General features: G+C 55.5%; 1 protein-coding gene across 4 annotated transcripts in view; it reads right to left on the bottom strand.

Annotated features, from left to right (window-relative positions):
• The window catches only part of eif3c (eukaryotic translation initiation factor 3, subunit C), a 41,724-nt gene that overhangs the window by 17,466 nt on the left and 1,643 nt on the right, over positions 1 to 22,615 (bottom strand). For all 4 annotated transcript variants that reach the window (XM_088915316.1, XM_088915317.1, XM_088915318.1 and 1 more), the window contains exons 3-13: positions 22,356 to 22,421; positions 14,084 to 14,273; positions 7,951 to 8,076; positions 7,235 to 7,289; positions 6,760 to 6,893; positions 6,546 to 6,673; positions 3,084 to 3,246; positions 2,880 to 2,983; positions 2,240 to 2,381; positions 1,391 to 1,516; positions 1,202 to 1,295 (exon numbers count right to left, since the gene is read on the bottom strand). In XM_088915316.1, coding sequence (XP_088771442.1) covers positions 1,202 to 1,295; positions 1,391 to 1,516; positions 2,240 to 2,381; positions 2,880 to 2,983; positions 3,084 to 3,246; positions 6,546 to 6,673; positions 6,760 to 6,893; positions 7,235 to 7,289; positions 7,951 to 8,076; positions 14,084 to 14,273; positions 22,356 to 22,421 — 1,328 coding nt within the window. The remainder of the gene's footprint in view (positions 1 to 1,201; positions 1,296 to 1,390; positions 1,517 to 2,239; positions 2,382 to 2,879; positions 2,984 to 3,083; positions 3,247 to 6,545; positions 6,674 to 6,759; positions 6,894 to 7,234; positions 7,290 to 7,950; positions 8,077 to 14,083; positions 14,274 to 22,355; positions 22,422 to 22,615) is intronic.

The following is a 22,615-nucleotide window of genomic DNA, read 5'->3' as shown; positions in this document are numbered from 1 at the left end:
GAGAGGGGTTCATACAGACACACTGACTGGACACTCCAGTACATTAACACTGCACTGAGAGAGAGAGGGGTTAATACAGACACACTGACTGGACACTCCAGTACATTAACACTGCACTGAGAGAGAGAGAGGGGTTAATACAGACACACTGACTGGACACTCCAGTACATTAACACTGCACTGAGAGAGAGAGAGGGGTTAATACAGACACACTGACTGGACACTCCAGTACATTAACACTGCACTGAGAGAGAGGGGTTAATACAGACACACTGACTGGACACTCCAGTACATTAACACTGCACTGAGAGAGAGGGGTTAATACAGACACACTGACTGGACACTCCAGTACATTAACACTGCACTGAGAGAGAGGGGTTAATACACACACACACTGACTGGACACTCCAGTACATTAACACTGCACTGAGAGAGAGAGAGAGGGGTTAATACACACACACTGACTGGACACTCCAGTACATTAACACTGCACTGAGAGAGAGAGGGGGCTTAATACACACACACTGACTGGACACTCCAGTACATTAACACTGCACTGAGAGAGAGAGAGGGGTTCATACAGACACACTGACTGGACACTCCAGTACATTAACACTGCACTGAGAGAGAGAGAGGGGTTAATACAGACACACTGACTGGACACTCCAGTACATTAACACTGCACTGAGAGAGAGGGGTTAATACAGACACACTGACTGGACACTCCAGTACATTAACACTGCACTGAGAGAGAGAGGGGTTAATACACACACACTGACTGGACACTCCAGTACATTAACACTGCACTGAGAGAGAGGGGGGTTCATACAGACACACTGACTGGACACTCCAGTACATTAACACTGCACTGAGAGAGAGGGGTTCATACAGACACACTGACTGGACACTCCAGTACATTAACACTGCACTGAGAGAGAGGGGGGTTAATACACACACACTGACTGGACACTCCAGTACATTAACACTGCACTGAGAGACAGAGGGGTTAATACACACACACTGACTGGACACTCCAGTACATTAACACTGCACTGAGAGAGAGAGAGGGGTTAATACACACACACTGACTGGACACTCCAGTACATTAACACTGCACTGAGAGAGAGAGGGGTTAATACAGACACACTGACTGGACACTCCAGTACATTAACACTGCACTGAGAGAGAGGGGGGTTCATACCCTGTGAGTGGGGGTCGGTGTTCTGCATGATCTTGGTGAACTCCTCGTCCATCCTCTCCACGAGCGTCAGGATGCAGCCGCGGACCCTGAAGGGCTGGACAGGGGACAGGAGACAGGGGAGAGACCGGTCAGGGGACAGCGGGGGGCCAGGGGGCCGGGCAGGCGCAGGCGGGAGGCTCGGGGGGTTACCTGGTCCGAGATGGCCAGGTTCTCGCTGTCCTCGGCGATGTTCTCGCCGATGAACATGTCCTGGTGCTCGAACAGGATGTCCAGGAGCTCGTTGATGCAGTCGAGACACTTCTTCCACATGTCGGGCTGAGAGGGGCACAGGGGTCAGGGGTCAGGGCAGCAGCAGCAGCAGCAGCAGCAGAGCAGGTTTGGGGGTGACGGAGGAACAGGGGTTAAGGCAGCAGAAGAGGAGGTTTGGGGGTACAGGGGTCAGAGCAGCAGGAGAGCAGGTGTGGGGGTGACAGAGAGACAGGGGTGAGGGGTTAAGGCAGCAGGAGAGGAGTTTTAGGGGTACAACAGGACAGGGGTCAGGGGTCAGGGCAGCAGGAGAGCAGGTTTGGGGGTGACGGAGGAACAGGGGTTAAGGCAGCAGGAGAGGAGGTTTGGGGGTACAGGGGTCAGGGCAGCAGGAGAGCAGGTGTGGGGGTGACAGAGGGACAGGGGTCAGGGGTTAAGGCAGCAGGAGAGGAGGTTTGGGGGTACAGCAGGACAGGGGTCAGGGCAGCAGGAGAGCAGGTTTGGGGGTGACGGAGGAACAGGGGTTAAGGCAGCAGGAGAGGAGGTTTGGGGGTACAGGGGTCAGGGCAGCAGGAGAGCAGGTGTGGGGGTGACAGAGGGACAGGGGTCAGGGGTTAAGGCAGCAGGAGAGGAGGTTTGGGGGTACAGCAGGACAGGGGTCAGGGGTCAGGGCAGCAGGAGAGCAGGTTTGGGGGTGACGGAGGAACAGGGGTTAAGGCAGCAGGAGAGGAGGTTTGGGGGTACAGGGGTCAGGGCAGCAGGAGAGCGGCTCTGGGGGTACAGGGGACTCACCTTCATGAAGGCGGCCAGGTTGGGGTTGTAGTCGTACAGCGAGGCCACGATGTTGAACTTGATCTTGACCAGGATGCCCTGGCCCAGGTTGTTCTCGGCCGCGATGTTGGCCAGCGCGTGCAGGAGCTCGATCTGGGCGGCCCTGCGGGACAGAGACGGGCGAGAGGTCAGCAGGCTGGACACCGCTGTCCCAAAGAGACAGGGACAGAGACAGGTGAGAGGTCAGGAGGCTGGACACTGCTGTCCAACAGAGACAGAGACAGGTGAGAGGTCAGCAGGCTGGACACCGCTGTCCCAAAGAGACAGAGACAGGTGAGAGGTCAGCAGGCTGGACACTGCTGTCCGACAGAGACAGAGACAGGTGAGAGGTCAGCAGGCTGGACACCGCTGTCCGACAGAGACAGGGACAGAGACAGGTGAGAGGTCAGGAGGCTGGACACTGCTGTCCAACAGAGACAGAGACAGGTGAGAGGTCAGCAGGCTGGACACCGCTGTCCCAAAGAGACAGGGACAGAGACAGGTGAGAGGTCAGGAGGCTGGACACTGCTGTCCAACACAGACAGAGGGACAGAGACAGGAAGGGTGGACAACAGGCTGGTCAGCTGGACAGCAGGCCCGAGGGGGGTCCGGGGTGACTGACCGGTCCGTGCCCTTCTTCCCCCGCGCCTGCAGGATCTCGTTGAGCTTCTTGAGCACCACGGCGGTGTTGATCTCCGTGCCCTTGGCGAACATCTTGGGCTTCTCCTGCGGGGAGGGAGACGGTCACGCGGGGTCACGCGGGGTCACGCGGGGTCACCCGGGGTCGCTCGGCTGCGCCCCCCCCACCCCCAGGAGAGAGCCTCACCTTGACGAGCGGCGCCCCGCCCTTCACCTTCTCCCACTCGCCCTCGCCCTCGCCCTCGCCACCCTCCTCCTCCTCGCCCTCCTCCGGCCGGTCGCGCCGCCGGTGACCCTTCTTCCTGCTCTCCTTCTTCTTGTCCACAGAGCGCCTGTCCCCCTCCTGCGTCCTGAGAGAGAGACGGGTCAACACAGGACACTACCACCGCACTGAGAGAGAGAGGGGTTCAGACACACACTGACTGGACACTCCAGTACATTAACACTGCACTGAGAGAGAGAGGGGTTCATACACACACACACTGACTGGACACTCCAGTACATTAACACTGCACTGAGAGAGAGACGGGTTAATACAGACACACTGACTGGACACTCCAGTACATTAACACTGCACTGAGAGAGAGAGGGGTTAATACAGACACACTGACTGGACACTCCAGTACATTAACACTGCACTGAGAGAGAGAGGGGTTAATACAGACACACTGACTGGACACTCCAGTACATTAACACTGCACTGAGAGAGAGAGGGGTTAATACAGACACACTGACTGGACACTCCAGTACATTAACACTGCACTGAGAGAGAGAGAGAGGGGTTAATACACACAGACTGGACACTCCAGTACATTAACACTGCACTGAGAGAGAGAGGGGTTAATACACACACACTGACTGGACACTCCAGTACATTAACACTGCACTGAGAGAGAGAGGGGTTAATACAGACACACTGACTGGACACTCCAGTACATTAACACTGCACTGAGAGAGAGAGGGGTTAATACAGACACACTGACTGGACACTCCAGTACATTAACACTGCACTGAGAGAGAGAGGGGTTAATACAGACACACTGACTGGACACTCCAGTACATTAACACTGCACTGAGAGAGAGAGGGGTTAATACACACACACTGACTGGACACTCCAGTACATTAACACTGCACTGAGAGAGAGAGGGGTTAATACAGACACACTGACTGGACACTCCAGTACATTAACACTGCACTGAGAGAGAGAGAGAGGGGGCTCAGTCACACTGAGGGAGAGAGAGAGGGGGCTCAGTCACACTGAGGGAGAGAGAGGGGGGCTCAGTCACACTGAGGGAGAGAGAGGGGGCTCAGTCACACTGAGGGAGAGAGAGGGGGCTCAGTCACACTGAGGGAGAGAGAGAGGGGGCTCAGTCACACTGAGGGAGAGAGAGGGGGGCTCAGTCACACTGAGGGAGAGAGAGGGGGGCTCAGTCACACTGAGGGAGAGAGAGGGGGGGCTCAGTCACACTGAGGGAGAGAGAGGGGGGCTCAGTCACACTGAGGGAGAGAGAGGGGGCTCAGTCACACTGAGGGAGAGAGAGGGGGCTCAGTCACACTGAGGGAGAGAGAGGGGGCTCAGTCACACTGAGGGAGAGAGAGAGGGGCTCAGTCACACTGAGGGAGAGAGAGGGGGGCTCAGTCACACTGAGGGAGAGAGAGGGGGCTCAGTCACACTGAGGGAGAGAGAGGGGGCTCAGTCTCACTGAGGGAGAGAGAGGGGGCTCAGTCTCACTGAGGGAGAGAGAGGGGGCTCAGTCTCACTGAGGGAGAGAGAGGGGGCTCAGTCACACTGAGGGAGAGAGAGGGGGGCTCAGTCACACTGAGGGAGAGAGAGGGGGCTCAGTCACACTGAGGGAGAGAGAGGGGGGCTCAGTCACACTGAGGGAGAGAGAGGGGGCTCAGTCACACTGAGGGAGAGAGAGGGGGGGCTCAGTCACACTGAGGGAGAGAGAGGGGGCTCAGTCACACTGAGGGAGAGAGAGGGGGCTCAGTCACACTGAGGGAGAGAGAGGGGGGCTCAGTCACACTGAGGGAGAGAGAGGGGGCTCAGTCTCACTGAGGGAGAGAGAGGGGGGCTCAGTCACACTGAGGGAGAGAGAGGGGGGCTCAGTCACACTGAGGGAGAGAGAGCGGGCTCAGTCACACTGAGGGAGAGAGAGGGGGCTCAGTCACACTGAGGGAGAGAGAGGGGGGCTCAGTCACACTGAGGGAGAGAGAGGGGGGCTCAGTCACACAGGGAGAGAGAGGGGGGCTCAGTCTCACTGAGGGAGAGAGAGGGGGCTCAGTCTCACTGAGGGAGAGAGAGGGGGGCTCAGTCACACTGAGGGAGAGAGAGCGGGCTCAGTCTCACTGAGGGAGAGAGAGGGGGCTCAGTCTCACTGAGGGAGAGAGAGAGGGGGGCTCAGTCACACTGAGGGAGAGAGAGGGGGCTCAGTCACACTGAGGGAGAGAGAGGGGGGCTCAGTCACACTGAGGGAGAGAGAGGGGGCTCAGTCACACTGAGGGAGAGAGAGGGGGCTCAGTCACACTGAGGGAGAGAGAGGGGGCTCAGTCACACTGAGGGAGAGAGGGGGGGCTCAGTCACACTGAGGGAGAGAGAGGGGGGCTCAGTCACACTGAGGGAGAGAGAGGGGGGCTCAGTCACACTGAGGGAGAGAGAGGGCTCAGTCACACTGAGGGAGAGAGAGGGGGGCTCAGTCACACTGAGGGAGAGAGAGGGGGCTCAGTCACACTGAGGGAGAGAGAGGGGGCTCAGTCACACTGAGGGAGAGAGAGAGGGGGCTCAGTCACACTGAGGGAGAGAGAGGGGGCTCAGTCACACTGAGGGAGAGAGAGGGGGCTCAGTCACACTGAGGGAGAGAGAGGGGGGCTCAGTCTCACTGAGGGAGAGAGAGGGGGGCTCAGTCACACTGAGGGAGAGAGAGGGGGCTCAGTCTCACTGAGGGAGAGAGAGGGGGCTCAGTCTCACTGAGGGAGAGAGAGGGGGCTCAGTCTCACTGAGGGAGAGAGAGAGGGGGCTCAGTCACACTGAGGGAGAGAGAGAGGGGGCTCAGTCACTGAGGGAGAGAGAGGGGGGCTCAGTCACACTGAGGGAGAGAGAGAGGGGGCTCAGTCACACTGAGGGAGAGAGAGGGGGCTCAGTCACACTGAGGGAGAGAGAGGGGGGCTCAGTCACACTGAGGGAGAGAGAGGGGGGCTCAGTCACACTGAGGGAGAGAGAGGGGGCTCAGTCACACTGAGGGAGAGAGAGGGGGGCTCAGTCACACTGAGGGAGAGAGAGGGGGCTCAGTCACACTGAGGGAGGGAGAGGAGGGCTCAGTCACACTGAGGGAGAGAGAGGGGGGCTCAGTCACACTGAGGGAGAGAGAGGGGGCTCAGTCACACTGAGGGAGAGAGAGGGGGGCTCAGTCACACTGAGGGAGAGAGAGGGGGCTCAGTCACACTGAGGGAGAGAGAGGGGGCTCAGTCACACTGAGGGAGAGAGAGGGGGCTCAGTCACACTGAGGGAGAGAGAGGGGGGCTCAGTCACACTGAGGGAGAGAGAGGGGGCTCAGTCACACTGAGGGAGAGAGAGGGGGCTCAGTCACACTGAGGGAGAGAGAGGGGGCTCAGTCACACTGAGGGAGAGGAGGGTGCAGTCTCACTCACTTCTTGAGGAAGGCCATGGCCAGGGACGCGCTCTTCCCCTCGTCGTCCTCGCTCTCGGAGTCGGAGTCCACCGTGTCGGAGCCCCAGTCCTCGTCATCGTCGCTGTCCTCGCTGTCCTCCTCCTCGTCCTGCAGCACAGCGAGAGCCCCCGGTCAGCAGCCGGCCCGCCGGACGCCGGCCCCCCCCCCCTCGCCCGCGGCGCCCCCCCGCGCACCTCCGCCCCCTTCAGGAAGGCCTTGCGGGCGTCGCCGGCCGGCTCGCCGGACGCCTTCTTCTTCAGGAAGGTCTTCACCGACATGCCAGCGTCGTCGTCCTCAGCCTGGTCTGCCTCGCTGTCCGAGGACGAGCCTGCGGGACGGGGGGGGGGGGGGGTCAGGGGTCAGGCTGGCGGCTGGGAGCCTCTCTCACACACACACAGACAGACAGACAGACAGACAGACAGACAGACAGACAGACAGACAGACAGACAGACAGACAGACAGACAGGAGGGGTCAGGGGTCAGGCTGGCGGCTGTGAGCCTCACACACACACACAGACAGACAGGAGGGGTCAGGGGTCAGGCTGGCGGCTGTGAGCCTCACACACACACAGACAGGGGGCGCTCTGCGCACACGCGGCTCGGTGCTCTCCCCTGCTCTGGGTCAACCGGGGTACTCCCTGCAACACGCTGACTCCTCCGGCTCCTCACCTTCAGAGTCTTCATCATCCTTCTCCTCCTCCTCCTCCGCCGACTGCTCCGGGTTCTGAGAGAAGGAAGAGGGAGAGACAGTCAGTCAGCCCCAGGGCAGGCTGGGATAGCAGCAGGAGTCACGAGGGAGAGGGAGAGACCGGGGTCAGTCAGCCCCAGGGCAGGCTGGGATAGCAGCAGGAGTCACGAGGGAGAGGGAGAGACCGGGGTCAGTCAGCCCCAGGGCAGGCTGGGATAGCAGCAGGAGTCACGAGGGAGAGACCGGGGTCAGTCAGCCCCAGGGCAGGCTGGGATAGCAGCAGGAGTCACGAGGGAGAGGGGCAGGCTGGGATAGCAGCAGGAGTCACGAGGGAGAGGGGCAGGCTGGGATAGCAGCAGGAGTCACGAGGGAGCGACCGGGGTCAGTCAGCCCCAGGGCAGGCTGGGATAGCAGCAGGAGTCACGAGGGAGAGACCGGGGTCAGTCAGCCCCAGGGCAGGCTGGGATAGCAGCAGGAGTCACGAGGGAGAGGGAGAGACCGGGGTCAGTCAGCCCCAGGGCAGGCTGGGATAGCAGCCGGGCTCATGAGGTACGACAGGGGTGTGGTGTCGGGGTACAGTGGGGTGTGTCATCAAGTGAGTGAGGTACAATGGGCACCGTTGTTGGGGTTCAGAGTGGTGTGTTGGTGGGGCCCTGGGGCGTGTTCTTGGGGTGCGGTCTGTGAGCCTGGGTCCCACCTCCTTGTAGCTGGTGATCTCGGCCTCGTAGTCCCGGTTGTACTTGCGGATCTTCTGCCGCAGGGTGCTGAGGGCCTTGGCGTTGTTCTTGTTCATCTTCTTCTTGCCCTCCTTGTCCTCCCACAGCTGAGACACAGACAGGGGTCAGTCGGGACAGGGGACACGCCGGACACAGACGGTGGTCAGTCCAGACGCTGGACACCAGCACAGACAGGGGTCAGTCCGGACACCGGACACCGGACACAGACAGGGGTCAGTCCACACACCGGACACCGGCCACAGACAGGGGTCAGTCCACACACCGGACACCGGCCACAGACAGGGGTCAGTCCACACACCGGACACCGACACACTGGACACAGACAGGGGTCAGTCCACACACTGGACACCGACACACTGGACACAGACAGGGGTCAGTCCACACACTGGACACCGGCCACAGACAGGGGTCAGTCCACACACCGGACACCGACACACCGGACACAAACAGGGGTCAGTCGGGACAGGGGACACGCCGGACACAGACGGTGGTCAGTCCAGACGCTGGACACCAGCACAGACAGGGGTCAGTCCGGACACCGGACACCGGACACAGACAGGGGTCAGTCCACACACCGGACACCGGCCACAGACAGGGGTCAGTCCACACACCGGACACCGACACACCGGACACAGACAGGGGTCAGTCCACACACTGGACACAGACACAGACAGGGGTCAGTCCACACACCGGACACCGACACACCGGACACAGACAGGGGTCAGTCCACACACCGGACACCGACACACCGGACACAGACAGGGGTCAGTCCACACACTGGACACAGACACAGACAGGGGTCAGTCCACACACCGGACACCGACACACCGGACACAGACAGGGGTCAGTCCACACACTGGACACAGACACACCGGACACAGACAGGGGTCAGTCCACACACCGGACACAGACAGGGGTCAGTCCACACACCGGACACCGACACAAACAGGGGTCAGTCCACACACCGGACACCGACACACCGGACACAGACAGGGGTCAGTCCACACACCGGACACAGACACAAACAGGGGTCAGTCCACACACCGGACACAGACACGCCGGACACAGACAGTGGTCAGTCCACACACTGGACACCGGCCACAGACAGGGGTCAGTCCACACACCGGACACCGACACACCGGACACAGACAGGGGTCAGTCCACACACCGGACACAGACACAAACAGGGGTCAGTCCACACACCGGACACAGACACGCCGGACACAGACAGTGGTCAGTCCACACACTGGACACCGGCCACAGACAGGGGTCAGTCCACACACCGGACACCGACACACCGGACACAGACAGGGGTCAGTCCACACACTGGACACAGACACAGACAGGGGTCAGTCCACACACTGGACACCGGCCACAGACAGGGGTCAGTCCACACACCGGACACCGACACACCGGACACAGACAGGGGTCAGTCCACACACTGGACACAGACACACCGGACACAGACAGGGGTCAGTCCACACACCGGACACCGACACACCGGACACAGACAGGGGTCAGTCCACACACCGGACACCGGACACAGACAGGGGTCAGTCCACACACCGGACACCGACACACCGGACACAGACAGGGGTCAGTCCACACACTGGACACCGGCCACAGACAGGGGTCAGTCCACACACCGGACACCGACACACCGGACACAGACAGGGGTCAGTCCACACACTGGACACCGACACACCGGACACAGACAGGGGTCAGTCCACACACTGGACACAGACACAGACAGGGGTCAGTCCACACACCGGACACCGACACACCGGACACAGACAGGGGTCAGTCCACACACTGGACACCGACACACCAGACACAGACAGGGGTCAGTCCACACACTGGACACAGACACAGACAGGGGTCAGTCCACACACCGGACACCGGACACCGGACACAGACAGGGGTCAGTCCACACACCGGACACCGGACACCGGACACAGACAGGGGTCAGTCCACACACCGGACACAGACACACCGGACACAGACAGGGGTCAGTCCACACACCGGACACCGGCCACAGACAGGGGTCAGTCCACACACCGGACACCGACACACCGGACACAAACAGGGGTCAGTCCACACACCGGACACAGACACAGACAGGGGTCAGTCCACACACCGGACACCGGACACCGGACACAGACAGGGGTCAGTCCACACACCGGACACCGACACACCGGACACAGACAGGGGTCAGTCCACACACTGGACACCGACACACCAGACACAGACAGGGGTCAGTCCACACACTGGACACAGACACAGACAGGGGTCAGTCCACACACCGGACACCGGACACCGGACACCGGACACAGACAGGGGTCAGTCCGGACACCGGACACCGGCCACAGACAGGGGTCAGTCCACACACCGGACACAGACACACCGGACACAGACAGGGGTCAGTCCACACACTGGACACAGACACAGACAGGGGTCAGTCCACACACCGGACACCGGCCACAGACAGGGGTCAGTCCACACACCGGACACCGACACACCGGACACAAACAGGGGTCAGTCCACACACCGGACACAGACACAGACAGGGGTCAGTCCACACACCGGACACCGGACACCGGACACCGGACACCGGACACCGGACACCGGACACAGACAGGGGTCAGTCCGGACACCGGACACCGGCCACAGACAGGGGTCAGTCCACACACTGGACACCGGACACAGACAGGGGTCAGTCCACACACCGGACACCGACACACCGGACACAGACAGGGGTCAGTCCACACACTGGACACAGACACAGACAGGGGTCAGTCCACACACTGGACACCGGCCACAGACAGGGGTCAGTCCACACACCGGACACCGACACACCGGACACAGACAGGGGTCAGTCCACACACTGGACACAGACACACCGGACACAGACAGGGGTCAGTCCACACACCGGACACCGACACACCGGACACAGACAGGGGTCAGTCCACACACCGGACACCGGACACAGACAGGGGTCAGTCCACACACCGGACACCGACACACCGGACACAGACAGGGGTCAGTCCACACACTGGACACCGGCCACAGACAGGGGTCAGTCCACACACCGGACACCGACACACCGGACACAGACAGGGGTCAGTCCACACACTGGACACTGACACACCGGACACAGACAGGGGTCAGTCCACACACTGGACACAGACACAGACAGGGGTCAGTCCACACACCGGACACCGACACACCGGACACAGACAGGGGTCAGTCCACACACTGGACACCGACACACCAGACACAGACAGGGGTCAGTCCACACACTGGACACAGACACAGACAGGGGTCAGTCCACACACCGGACACCGGACACCGGACACAGACAGGGGTCAGTCCACACACCGGACACCGACACACCGGACACAGACAGGGGTCAGTCCACACACCGGACACAGACACACCGGACACAGACAGGGGTCAGTCCACACACTGGACACAGACACAGACAGGGGTCAGTCCACACACCGGACACCGGCCACAGACAGGGGTCAGTCCACACACCGGACACCGACACACCGGACACAAACAGGGGTCAGTCCACACACCGGACACAGACACAGACAGGGGTCAGTCCACACACCGGACACCGGCCACAGACACAGACAGGGGTCAGTCCACACACCGGACACCGGACACAGACAGGGGTCAGTCCACACACTGGACACAGACACAAACAGGGGTCAGTCCACACACCGGACACCGACACACCGGACACAGACAGGGGTCAGTCCACACACTGGACACAGACACAGACAGGGGTCAGTCCACACACTGGACACCGGCCACAGACAGGGGTCAGTCCACACACCGGACACCGACACACCGGACACAAACAGGGGTCAGTCCACACACCGGACACAGACACACCGGACACAGACAGGGGTCAGTCCACACACCGGACACCGACACACCGGACACAGACAGGGGTCAGTCCACACACTGGACACAGACACAGACAGGGGTCAGTCCACACACTGGACACCGGCCACAGACAGGGGTCAGTCCACACACCGGACACCGACACACCGGACACAGACAGGGGTCAGTCCACACACTGGACACAGACACACCGGACACAGACAGGGGTCAGTCCACACACCGGACACAGACAGGGGTCAGTCCACACACCGGACACCGACACAAACAGGGGTCAGTCCACACACCGGACACCGACACACCGGACACAGACAGGGGTCAGTCCACACACCGGACACAGACACAAACAGGGGTCAGTCCACACACCGGACACAGACACGCCGGACACAGACAGTGGTCAGTCCACACACTGGACACCGGCCACAGACAGGGGTCAGTCCACACACCGGACACCGACACACCGGACACAGACAGGGGTCAGTCCACACACTGGACACAGACACAGACAGGGGTCAGTCCACACACTGGACACCGGCCACAGACAGGGGTCAGTCCACACACCGGACACCGACACACCGGACACAGACAGGGGTCAGTCCACACACTGGACACAGACACACCGGACACAGACAGGGGTCAGTCCACACACCGGACACCGACACACCGGACACAGACAGGGGTCAGTCCACACACCGGACACCGGACACAGACAGGGGTCAGTCCACACACCGGACACCGACACACCGGACACAGACAGGGGTCAGTCCACACACTGGACACCGGCCACAGACAGGGGTCAGTCCACACACCGGACACCGACACACCGGACACAGACAGGGGTCAGTCCACACACTGGACACCAACACACCGGACACAGACAGGGGTCAGTCCACACACTGGACACAGACACAGACAGGGGTCAGTCCACACACCGGACACCGACACACCGGACACAGACAGGGGTCAGTCCACACACTGGACACCGACACACCAGACACAGACAGGGGTCAGTCCACACACTGGACACAGACACAGACAGGGGTCAGTCCACACACCGGACACCGGACACCGGACACAGACAGGGGTCAGTCCACACACCGGACACAGACACACCGGACACAGACAGGGGTCAGTCCACACACCGGACACAGACACACCGGACACAGACAGGGGTCAGTCCACACACTGGACACAGACACAGACAGGGGTCAGTCCACACACCGGACACCGGCCACAGACAGGGGTCAGTCCACACACCGGACACCGACACACCGGACACAAACAGGGGTCAGTCCACACACCGGACACAGACACAGACAGGGGTCAGTCCACACACCGGACACCGGACACCGGACACAGACAGGGGTCAGTCCACACACCGGACACCGACACACCGGACACAGACAGGGGTCAGTCCACACACTGGACACCGACACACCGGACACAGACAGGGGTCAGTCCACACACTGGACACCGACACACCAGACACAGACAGGGGTCAGTCCACACACTGGACACCGACACACCAGACACAGACAGGGGTCAGTCCACACACTGGACACAGACACAGACAGGGGTCAGTCCACACACCGGACACCGGACACCGGACACCGGACACCGGACACCGGACACCGGACACAGACAGGGGTCAGTCCGGACACCGGACACCGGCCACAGACAGGGGTCAGTCCGGACACCGGACACCGGCCACCGGACACAGACAGGGGTCAGTCCACACACCGGACACCGGCCACAGACAGGGGTCAGTCCACACACTGGACACCGACACACCGGACACAAACAGGGGTCAGTCCACACACCGGACACAGACACAGACAGGGGTCAGTCCACACACCGGACAACGGACACCGGACACAGACAGGGGTCAGTCCACACACCGGACACCGACACACCGGACACAGACAGGGGTCAGTCCACACACCGGACACCGACACACCGGACACAGACGGGTCAGTCCACACACCGGACACCGGCACACCGGACACAGACAGGGGTCAGTCCACACACCGGACACCGGACACAGACAGGGGTCAGTCCACACACCGGACACCGACACACCGGACACAGACAGGGGTCAGTCCACACACTGGACACAGACACAGACAGGGGTCAGTCCACACACTGGACACCGGCACAGCGGACAGGCTGGGGGCGGGGCACCTCGTTGAGGTAGTCCTCCAGGTCGGCCAGCAGGCGGATGTAGAAGCGGGGGACGCCCTCCTTGTCCACGATGGTCTTGGACTTGAGGAAGGCCTTGCAGAGCTGCTCGAACTCCTCCAGGCACTTGGCCATGTCGCGGATCTTCATCGCGTTGCGGATGGTCTTGATCAGGTTGGTCAGCTCCTCGAACCTGCGCCGGCATGGGGGAGGGGGGGGACACGGGGGTCAGGCTGCGTCACGGGGAAACGGACACGGGACCGAGGCCTACACACCCAGTCTGAGCCCAGAGAGAGAGAGATAGCAGGAGAGACAGAGGCTGAGGCAGCCTGAGGAACAGACAGTGAGCCTGTCTCTCAATAATAATAATACAGTGTGTGATCTCCTGTCCCAGCCTGAGGAACAGTGAGCCTGTCTCTCAATAATAATAATACAGTGTGTGATCTCCTGTCCCAGCCTGAGGAACAGACAGTGAGTCTGTCTCTCAATAATAATAATACAGTGTGTGATCTCCTGTCCCAGCCTGAAGAACAGACAGTGAGCCTGTCTCTCAATAATAATAATACAGTCTGTGATCTCCTGTCCCAGCCTGAGGAACAGACAGTGAGCCTGTCTCTCAATAATAATAATACAGTGTGTGATCTCCTGTCCCAGCCTGAGGAACAGACAGTGAGCCTGTCTCTCAATAATAATAATACAGTGTGTGATTTCCTGTCTCAGCCTGAGGAACAGACAGTGAGCCCGTCTCTCAATAATAATAATACAGTGTGTGATCTCCTGTCCCAGCCTGAGGAACAGACAGTGAGCCTGTCTCTCAATAATAATAATACAGTGTGTGATCTCCTGTCCCAGCCTGAGGAACAGACAGTGAGCCTGTCTCTCAAATATAATACAGTGTGTGATCTCCTGTCCCAGCCTGAGGAACAGTGAGCCCGTCTCTCAATAATAATAATACAGTGTGTGATCTCCTGTCCCAGCCTGAGGAACAGACAGTGAGCCTGTCTCTCAATAATAATAATACAGTGTGTGATCTCCTGTCCCAGCCTGAGGAACAGACAGTGAGCCTGTCTCTCAATAATAATAATACAGTGTGTGATCTCCTGTCCCAGCCCGAGGAACAGTGAGCCTGTCTCTCAATAATAATAATACAGTGTGTGATCTCCTGTCCCAGCCTGAGGAACAGACAGTGAGCCTGTCTCTCAATAATAATAATACAGTGTGTGATCTCCTGTCCCAGCCTGAGGAACAGTGAGCCTGTCTCTCAATAATAATAATACAGTGTGTGATCTCCTGTCCCAGCCTGAGGAACAGACAGTGAGCCCGTCTCTCAATAATAATAATACAGTGTGTGATCTCCTGTCCCAGCCTGAGGAACAGACAGTGAGCCTGTCTCTCAATAATAATAATACAGGTGTGATCTCCTGTCCCAGCCTGAGGAACAGACAGTGAGCCCGTCTCTCAATAATAATAATACAGTGTGTGATCTCCTGTCCCGGCCTGAGGAACAGACAGTGAGCCTGTCTCTCAATAATAATAATACAGTGTGTGATCTCCTGTCCCAGCCTGAGGAACAGACAGTGAGCCTGTCTCTCAATAATAATAATACAGTGTGTGATCTCCTGTCCCAGCCTGAGGAACAGTGAGCCTGTCTCTCAATAATAATAATACAGTGTGTGATCTCCTGTCCCAGCCTGAGGAACAGACAGTGAGCCTGTCTCTCAATAATAATAATACAGTGTGTGATCTCCTGTCCCAGCCTGAGGAACAGACAGTGAGCCTGTCTCTCAATAATAATAATACAGTGTGTGATCTCCTGTCCCAGCCTGAGGAACAGTGAGCCTGTCTCTCAATAATAATAATACAGTGTATGATCTCCTGTCCCAGCCTGAGGAACAGACAGTGAGCCCGTCTCTCAATAATAATAATACAGTGTGTGATCTCCTGTCCCAGCCTGAGGAACAGACAGTGAGCCTGTCTCTCAATAATAATAATACAGGTGTGATCTCCTGTCCCAGCCTGAGGAACAGTGAGCCTGTCTCTCAATAATAATAATACAGTGTGTGATCTCCTGTCCCAGCCTGAGGAACAGACAGTGAGCCTGTCTCTCAATAATAATAATACAGTGTGTGATCTCCTGTCCCAGCCTGAGGAACAGACAGTGAGCCTGTCTCTCAATAATAATAATACAGTGTGTGATCTCCTGTCCCAGCCTGAGGAACAGTGAGCCTGTCTCTCAATAATAATAATACAGTGTATGATCTCCTGTCCCAGCCTGAGGAACAGACAGTGAGCCCGTCTCTCAATAATAATAATACAGTGTGTGATCTCCTGTCCCAGCCTGAGGAACAGACAGTGAGCCTGTCTCTCAATAATAATAATACAGGTGTGATCTCCTGTCCCAGCCTGAGGAACAGACAGTGAGCCCGTCTCTCAATAATAATAATACAGTGTGTGATCTCCTGTCCCGGCCTGAGGAACAGACAGTGAGCCTGTCTCTCAATAATAATAATACAGTGTGTGATCTCCTGTCCCAGCCTGAGGAACAGACAGTGAGCCCGTCTCTTAATAATAATAATACAGTGTGTGATCTCCTGTCCCAGCCTGAGGAACAGACAGTGAGCCCATCTCTCAATAATAATAATAGTGTGTGATCTCCTGTCCCAGCCTGAGGAACAGACAGTGGGCCTGTCTCTCAATAATAATAATACAGTGTGTGATCTCCTGTCCCAGCCTGAGGAACAGACAGTGAGCCTGTCTCTCAATAATAATAATACAGTGTGTGATCTCCTGTCCCAGCCTGAGGAACAGACAGTGAGCCTGTCTCTCAATAATAATAATACAGTGTGTGATCTCCTGTCCCAGCCTGAGGAACAGTGAGCCTGTCTCTCAATAATAATAATACAGTGTGTGATCTCCTGTCCCAGCCTGAGGAACAGACAGTGAGCCTGTCTCTCAATAATAATAATACAGTGTGTTATCTCCTGTCCCAGCCTGAGGAACAGACAGTGAGCCCGTCTCTCAATAATAATAATACAGTGTGTGATCTCCTGTCCCAGCCTGAGGAACAGACAGTGGGCCTGTCTCTCAATAATAATAATACAGTGTGTGATCTCCTGTCCCAGCCTGAGGAACAGACAGTGAGCCTGTCTCTCAATAATAATAATACAGTGTGTGATCTCCTGTCCCAGCCTGAGGAACAGACAGTGAGCCTGTCTCTCAATAATAATAATACAGTGTGTGATCTCCTGTCCCAGCCTGAGGAACAGACCGTGAGCCTGTCTCTCAATAATAATAATAATACAGTGTGTGATCTCCTGTCCCAGCCTGAGGAACAGTGAGCCTGTCTCTCAATAATAATAATACAGTGTGTGATCTCCTGTCCCAGCCTGAGGAACAGTGAGCCTGTCTCTCAATAATAATAATAATACAGTGTGTGATCTCCTGTCCCAGCCTGAGGAACAGACAGTGAGCCCGTCTCTCAATAATAATAATACAGTGTGTGATCTCCTGTCCCAGCCTGAGGAACAGACAGTGAGCCCGTCTCTCAATAATAATAATACAGTGTGTGATCTCCTGTCCCAGCCTGAGGAACAGACAGTGAGCCCGTCTCTCAATAATAATAATACAGTGTGTGATCTCCTGTCCCAGTCTGAGGAACAGACAGTGAGCCCGTCTCTCAATAATAATAATACAGTGTGTGATCTCCTGTCCCAGTCTGAGGAACAGACAGTGGGCCTGTCTCTCAATAATAATAATACAGTGTGTGATCTCCTGTCCCAGCCTGAGGAACAGACAGTGAGCCTGTCTCTCAATAATAATAATACAGTGTGTGATCTCCTGTCCCAGCCTGAGAAACAGACAGTGAGCCTGTCTCTCAATAATTATAATACAGTGTGTGATCTCCTGTCTCAGCCTGAGGAACAGTGAGCCTGTCTCTCAATAATAATAATACAGTGTGTGATCTCCTGTCCCAGCCTGAGGAACAGACAGTGAGCCTGTCTCTCCATAATAATAATACAGTGTGTGATCTCCTGTCCCAGCCTGAGGAACAGACAGTGGGCCTGTCTCTCAATAATAATAATACAGTGTGTGATCTCCTGTCCCAACCTGAGGAACAGACAGTGAGCCTGTCTCTCAATAATAATAATACAGTGTGTGATCTCCTGTCCCAGCCTGAGGAACAGTGAGCCCGTCTCTCAATAATAATAATACAGTGTGTGATCTCCTGTCCCAGCCTGAGGAACAGACAGTGAGCCTGTCTCTCAATAATAATAATACAGTGTGTGATCTCCTGTCCCAGCCTGAGGAACAGACAGTGAGCCTGTCTCTCAATAATAATAATACAGTGTGTGATCTCCTGTCCCAGCCCGAGGAACAGTGAGCCTGTCTCTCAATAATAATAATACAGTGTGTGATCTCCTGTCCCAGCCTGAGGAACAGACAGTGAGCCTGTCTCTCAATAATAATAATACAGTGTGTGATCTCCTGTCCCAGCCTGAGGAACAGTGAGCCTGTCTCTCAATAATAATAATACAGTGTGTGATCTCCTGTCCCAGCCTGAGGAACAGACAGTGAGCCCGTCTCTCAATAATAATAATACAGTGTGTGATCTCCTGTCCCAGCCTGAGGAACAGACAGTGAGCCTGTCTCTCAATAATAATAATACAGGTGTGATCTCCTGTCCCAGCCTGAGGAACAGACAGTGAGCCCGTCTCTCAATAATAATAATACAGTGTGTGATCTCCTGTCCCGGCCTGAGGAACAGACAGTGAGCCTGTCTCTCAATAATAATAATACAGTGTGTGATCTCCTGTCCCAGCCTGAGGAACAGACAGTGAGCCTGTCTCTCAATAATAATAATACAGTGTGTGATCTCCTGTCCCAGCCTGAGGAACAGTGAGCCTGTCTCTCAATAATAATAATACAGTGTGTGATCTCCTGTCCCAGCCTGAGGAACAGACAGTGAGCCTGTCTCTCAATAATAATAATACAGTGTGTGATCTCCTGTCCCAGCCTGAGGAACAGACAGTGAGCCTGTCTCTCAATAATAATAATACAGTGTGTGATCTCCTGTCCCAGCCTGAGGAACAGTGAGCCTGTCTCTCAATAATAATAATACAGTGTATGATCTCCTGTCCCAGCCTGAGGAACAGACAGTGAGCCCGTCTCTCAATAATAATAATACAGTGTGTGATCTCCTGTCCCAGCCTGAGGAACAGACAGTGAGCCTGTCTCTCAATAATAATAATACAGGTGTGATCTCCTGTCCCAGCCTGAGGAACAGTGAGCCTGTCTCTCAATAATAATAATACAGTGTGTGATCTCCTGTCCCAGCCTGAGGAACAGACAGTGAGCCTGTCTCTCAATAATAATAATACAGTGTGTGATCTCCTGTCCCAGCCTGAGGAACAGACAGTGAGCCTGTCTCTCAATAATAATAATACAGTGTGTGATCTCCTGTCCCAGCCTGAGGAACAGTGAGCCTGTCTCTCAATAATAATAATACAGTGTATGATCTCCTGTCCCAGCCTGAGGAACAGACAGTGAGCCCGTCTCTCAATAATAATAATACAGTGTGTGATCTCCTGTCCCAGCCTGAGGAACAGACAGTGAGCCTGTCTCTCAATAATAATAATACAGGTGTGATCTCCTGTCCCAGCCTGAGGAACAGACAGTGAGCCCGTCTCTCAATAATAATAATACAGTGTGTGATCTCCTGTCCCGGCCTGAGGAACAGACAGTGAGCCTGTCTCTCAATAATAATAATACAGTGTGTGATCTCCTGTCCCAGCCTGAGGAACAGACAGTGAGCCCGTCTCTTAATAATAATAATACAGTGTGTGATCTCCTGTCCCAGCCTGAGGAACAGACAGTGAGCCCATCTCTCAATAATAATAATAGTGTGTGATCTCCTGTCCCAGCCTGAGGAACAGACAGTGGGCCTGTCTCTCAATAATAATAATACAGTGTGTGATCTCCTGTCCCAGCCTGAGGAACAGACAGTGAGCCTGTCTCTCAATAATAATAATACAGTGTGTGATCTCCTGTCCCAGCCTGAGGAACAGACAGTGAGCCTGTCTCTCAATAATAATAATACAGTGTGTGATCTCCTGTCCCAGCCTGAGGAACAGTGAGCCTGTCTCTCAATAATAATAATACAGTGTGTGATCTCCTGTCCCAGCCTGAGGAACAGACAGTGAGCCTGTCTCTCAATAATAATAATACAGTGTGTTATCTCCTGTCCCAGCCTGAGGAACAGACAGTGAGCCCGTCTCTCAATAATAATAATACAGTGTGTGATCTCCTGTCCCAGCCTGAGGAACAGACAGTGGGCCTGTCTCTCAATAATAATAATACAGTGTGTGATCTCCTGTCCCAGCCTGAGGAACAGACAGTGAGCCTGTCTCTCAATAATAATAATACAGTGTGTGATCTCCTGTCCCAGCCTGAGGAACAGACAGTGAGCCTGTCTCTCAATAATAATAATACAGTGTGTGATCTCCTGTCCCAGCCTGAGGAACAGACCGTGAGCCTGTCTCTCAATAATAATAATAATACAGTGTGTGATCTCCTGTCCCAGCCTGAGGAACAGTGAGCCTGTCTCTCAATAATAATAATACAGTGTGTGATCTCCTGTCCCAGCCTGAGGAACAGTGAGCCTGTCTCTCAATAATAATAATAATACAGTGTGTGATCTCCTGTCCCAGCCTGAGGAACAGACAGTGAGCCCGTCTCTCAATAATAATAATACAGTGTGTGATCTCCTGTCCCAGCCTGAGGAACAGACAGTGAGCCCGTCTCTCAATAATAATAATACAGTGTGTGATCTCCTGTCCCAGCCTGAGGAACAGACAGTGAGCCCGTCTCTCAATAATAATAATACAGTGTGTGATCTCCTGTCCCAGTCTGAGGAACAGACAGTGAGCCCGTCTCTCAATAATAATAATACAGTGTGTGATCTCCTGTCCCAGTCTGAGGAACAGACAGTGGGCCTGTCTCTCAATAATAATAATACAGTGTGTGATCTCCTGTCCCAGCCTGAGGAACAGACAGTGAGCCTGTCTCTCAATAATAATAATACAGTGTGTGATCTCCTGTCCCAGCCTGAGAAACAGACAGTGAGCCTGTCTCTCAATAATTATAATACAGTGTGTGATCTCCTGTCTCAGCCTGAGGAACAGTGAGCCTGTCTCTCAATAATAATAATACAGTGTGTGATCTCCTGTCCCAGCCTGAGGAACAGACAGTGAGCCTGTCTCTCCATAATAATAATACAGTGTGTGATCTCCTGTCCCAGCCTGAGGAACAGACAGTGGGCCTGTCTCTCAATAATAATAATACAGTGTGTGATCTCCTGTCCCAACCTGAGGAACAGACAGTGAGCCTGTCTCTCAATAATAATAATACAGTGTGTGATCTCCTGTCCCAGCCTGAGGAACAGACAGTGAGCCTGTCTCTCAATAATAATAATACAGTGTGTGATCTCCTGTCCCAGCCTGAGGAACAGTGAGCCTGTCTCTCAATAATAATAATACAGTGTGTGATCTCCTGTCCCAGCTTGAGGAACAGTGAGCCTGTCTCTCAATAATAATAATACAGTGTGTGATCTCCTGTCCCAACCTGAGGAACAGACAGTGAGCCTGTCTCTCAATAATAATAATACAGTGTGTGATCTCCTGTCCCAGCCTGAGGAACAGACAGTGAGCCTGTCTCTCAATAATAATAATACAGTGTGTGATCTCCTGTCCCAGCCTGAGGAACAGTGAGCCTGTCTCTCAATAATAATAATACAGTGTGTGATCTCCTGTCCCAGCCTGAGGAACAGACAGTGAGCCTGTCTCTCAATAATAATAATACAGTGTGTGATCTCCTGTCCCAGCCTGAGGAACAGTGAGCCTGTCTCTCAATAATAATAATACAGTGTGTGATCTCCTGTCCCAGCTTGAGGAACAGTGAGCCTGTCTCTCAATAATAATAATACAGTGTGTGATCTCCTGTCCCAGCCTGAGGAACAGTGAGCCTGTCTCTCAATAATGCTCCATATGTCTATATGTAAATATTTTATGATTGTGCCTTTATTGTAAACGCCTGTAAGTGTCTGGTGATTTTTGTTTTATGTTAATGGTATTTGTTTTGCTTTGGCAACACTCATTTTACTCATTGGTCATGCTAATAAAACACCTCGAATTGAAACTGACTGAGGTGGAGAGAGACAGGGACTGAGGAGGCTCGTCGAGGAGGAGAGACGGGGACAGAGAGAGGGAGGGAGACTGACCTCTTGTCCTTGGCACTGCGCACCACCCTCTTCGTGTCCTCCTCATCGTCACTGAGCAAGAGAGACCTGGGCAGGGACAGACAGACGTCAACAGATCAGGACTGAGCGCAGGAAGGCAGGGAGACAGCGAGCGAGACGATGAGACAGGCAGGCAGACAGGGAGATGATGAGACAGACAGGCAGGCAGACAGACAGACAGACAGCACAGCCCCACAGCAGGCGGACAGGGAGATGATGAGACAGGATGATGATGAGACAGA

Source organism: Atractosteus spatula, chromosome 5, assembly GCF_055471065.1.
Source record: "Atractosteus spatula isolate fAtrSpa1 chromosome 5, fAtrSpa1.hap1, whole genome shotgun sequence".
NCBI classification, from domain to species: domain Eukaryota; kingdom Metazoa; phylum Chordata; class Actinopteri; order Semionotiformes; family Lepisosteidae; genus Atractosteus; species Atractosteus spatula.
The sequence above is the reverse complement of the archived record's forward strand: the minus strand, read 5'-3'. Positions and strand labels throughout refer to the sequence as shown.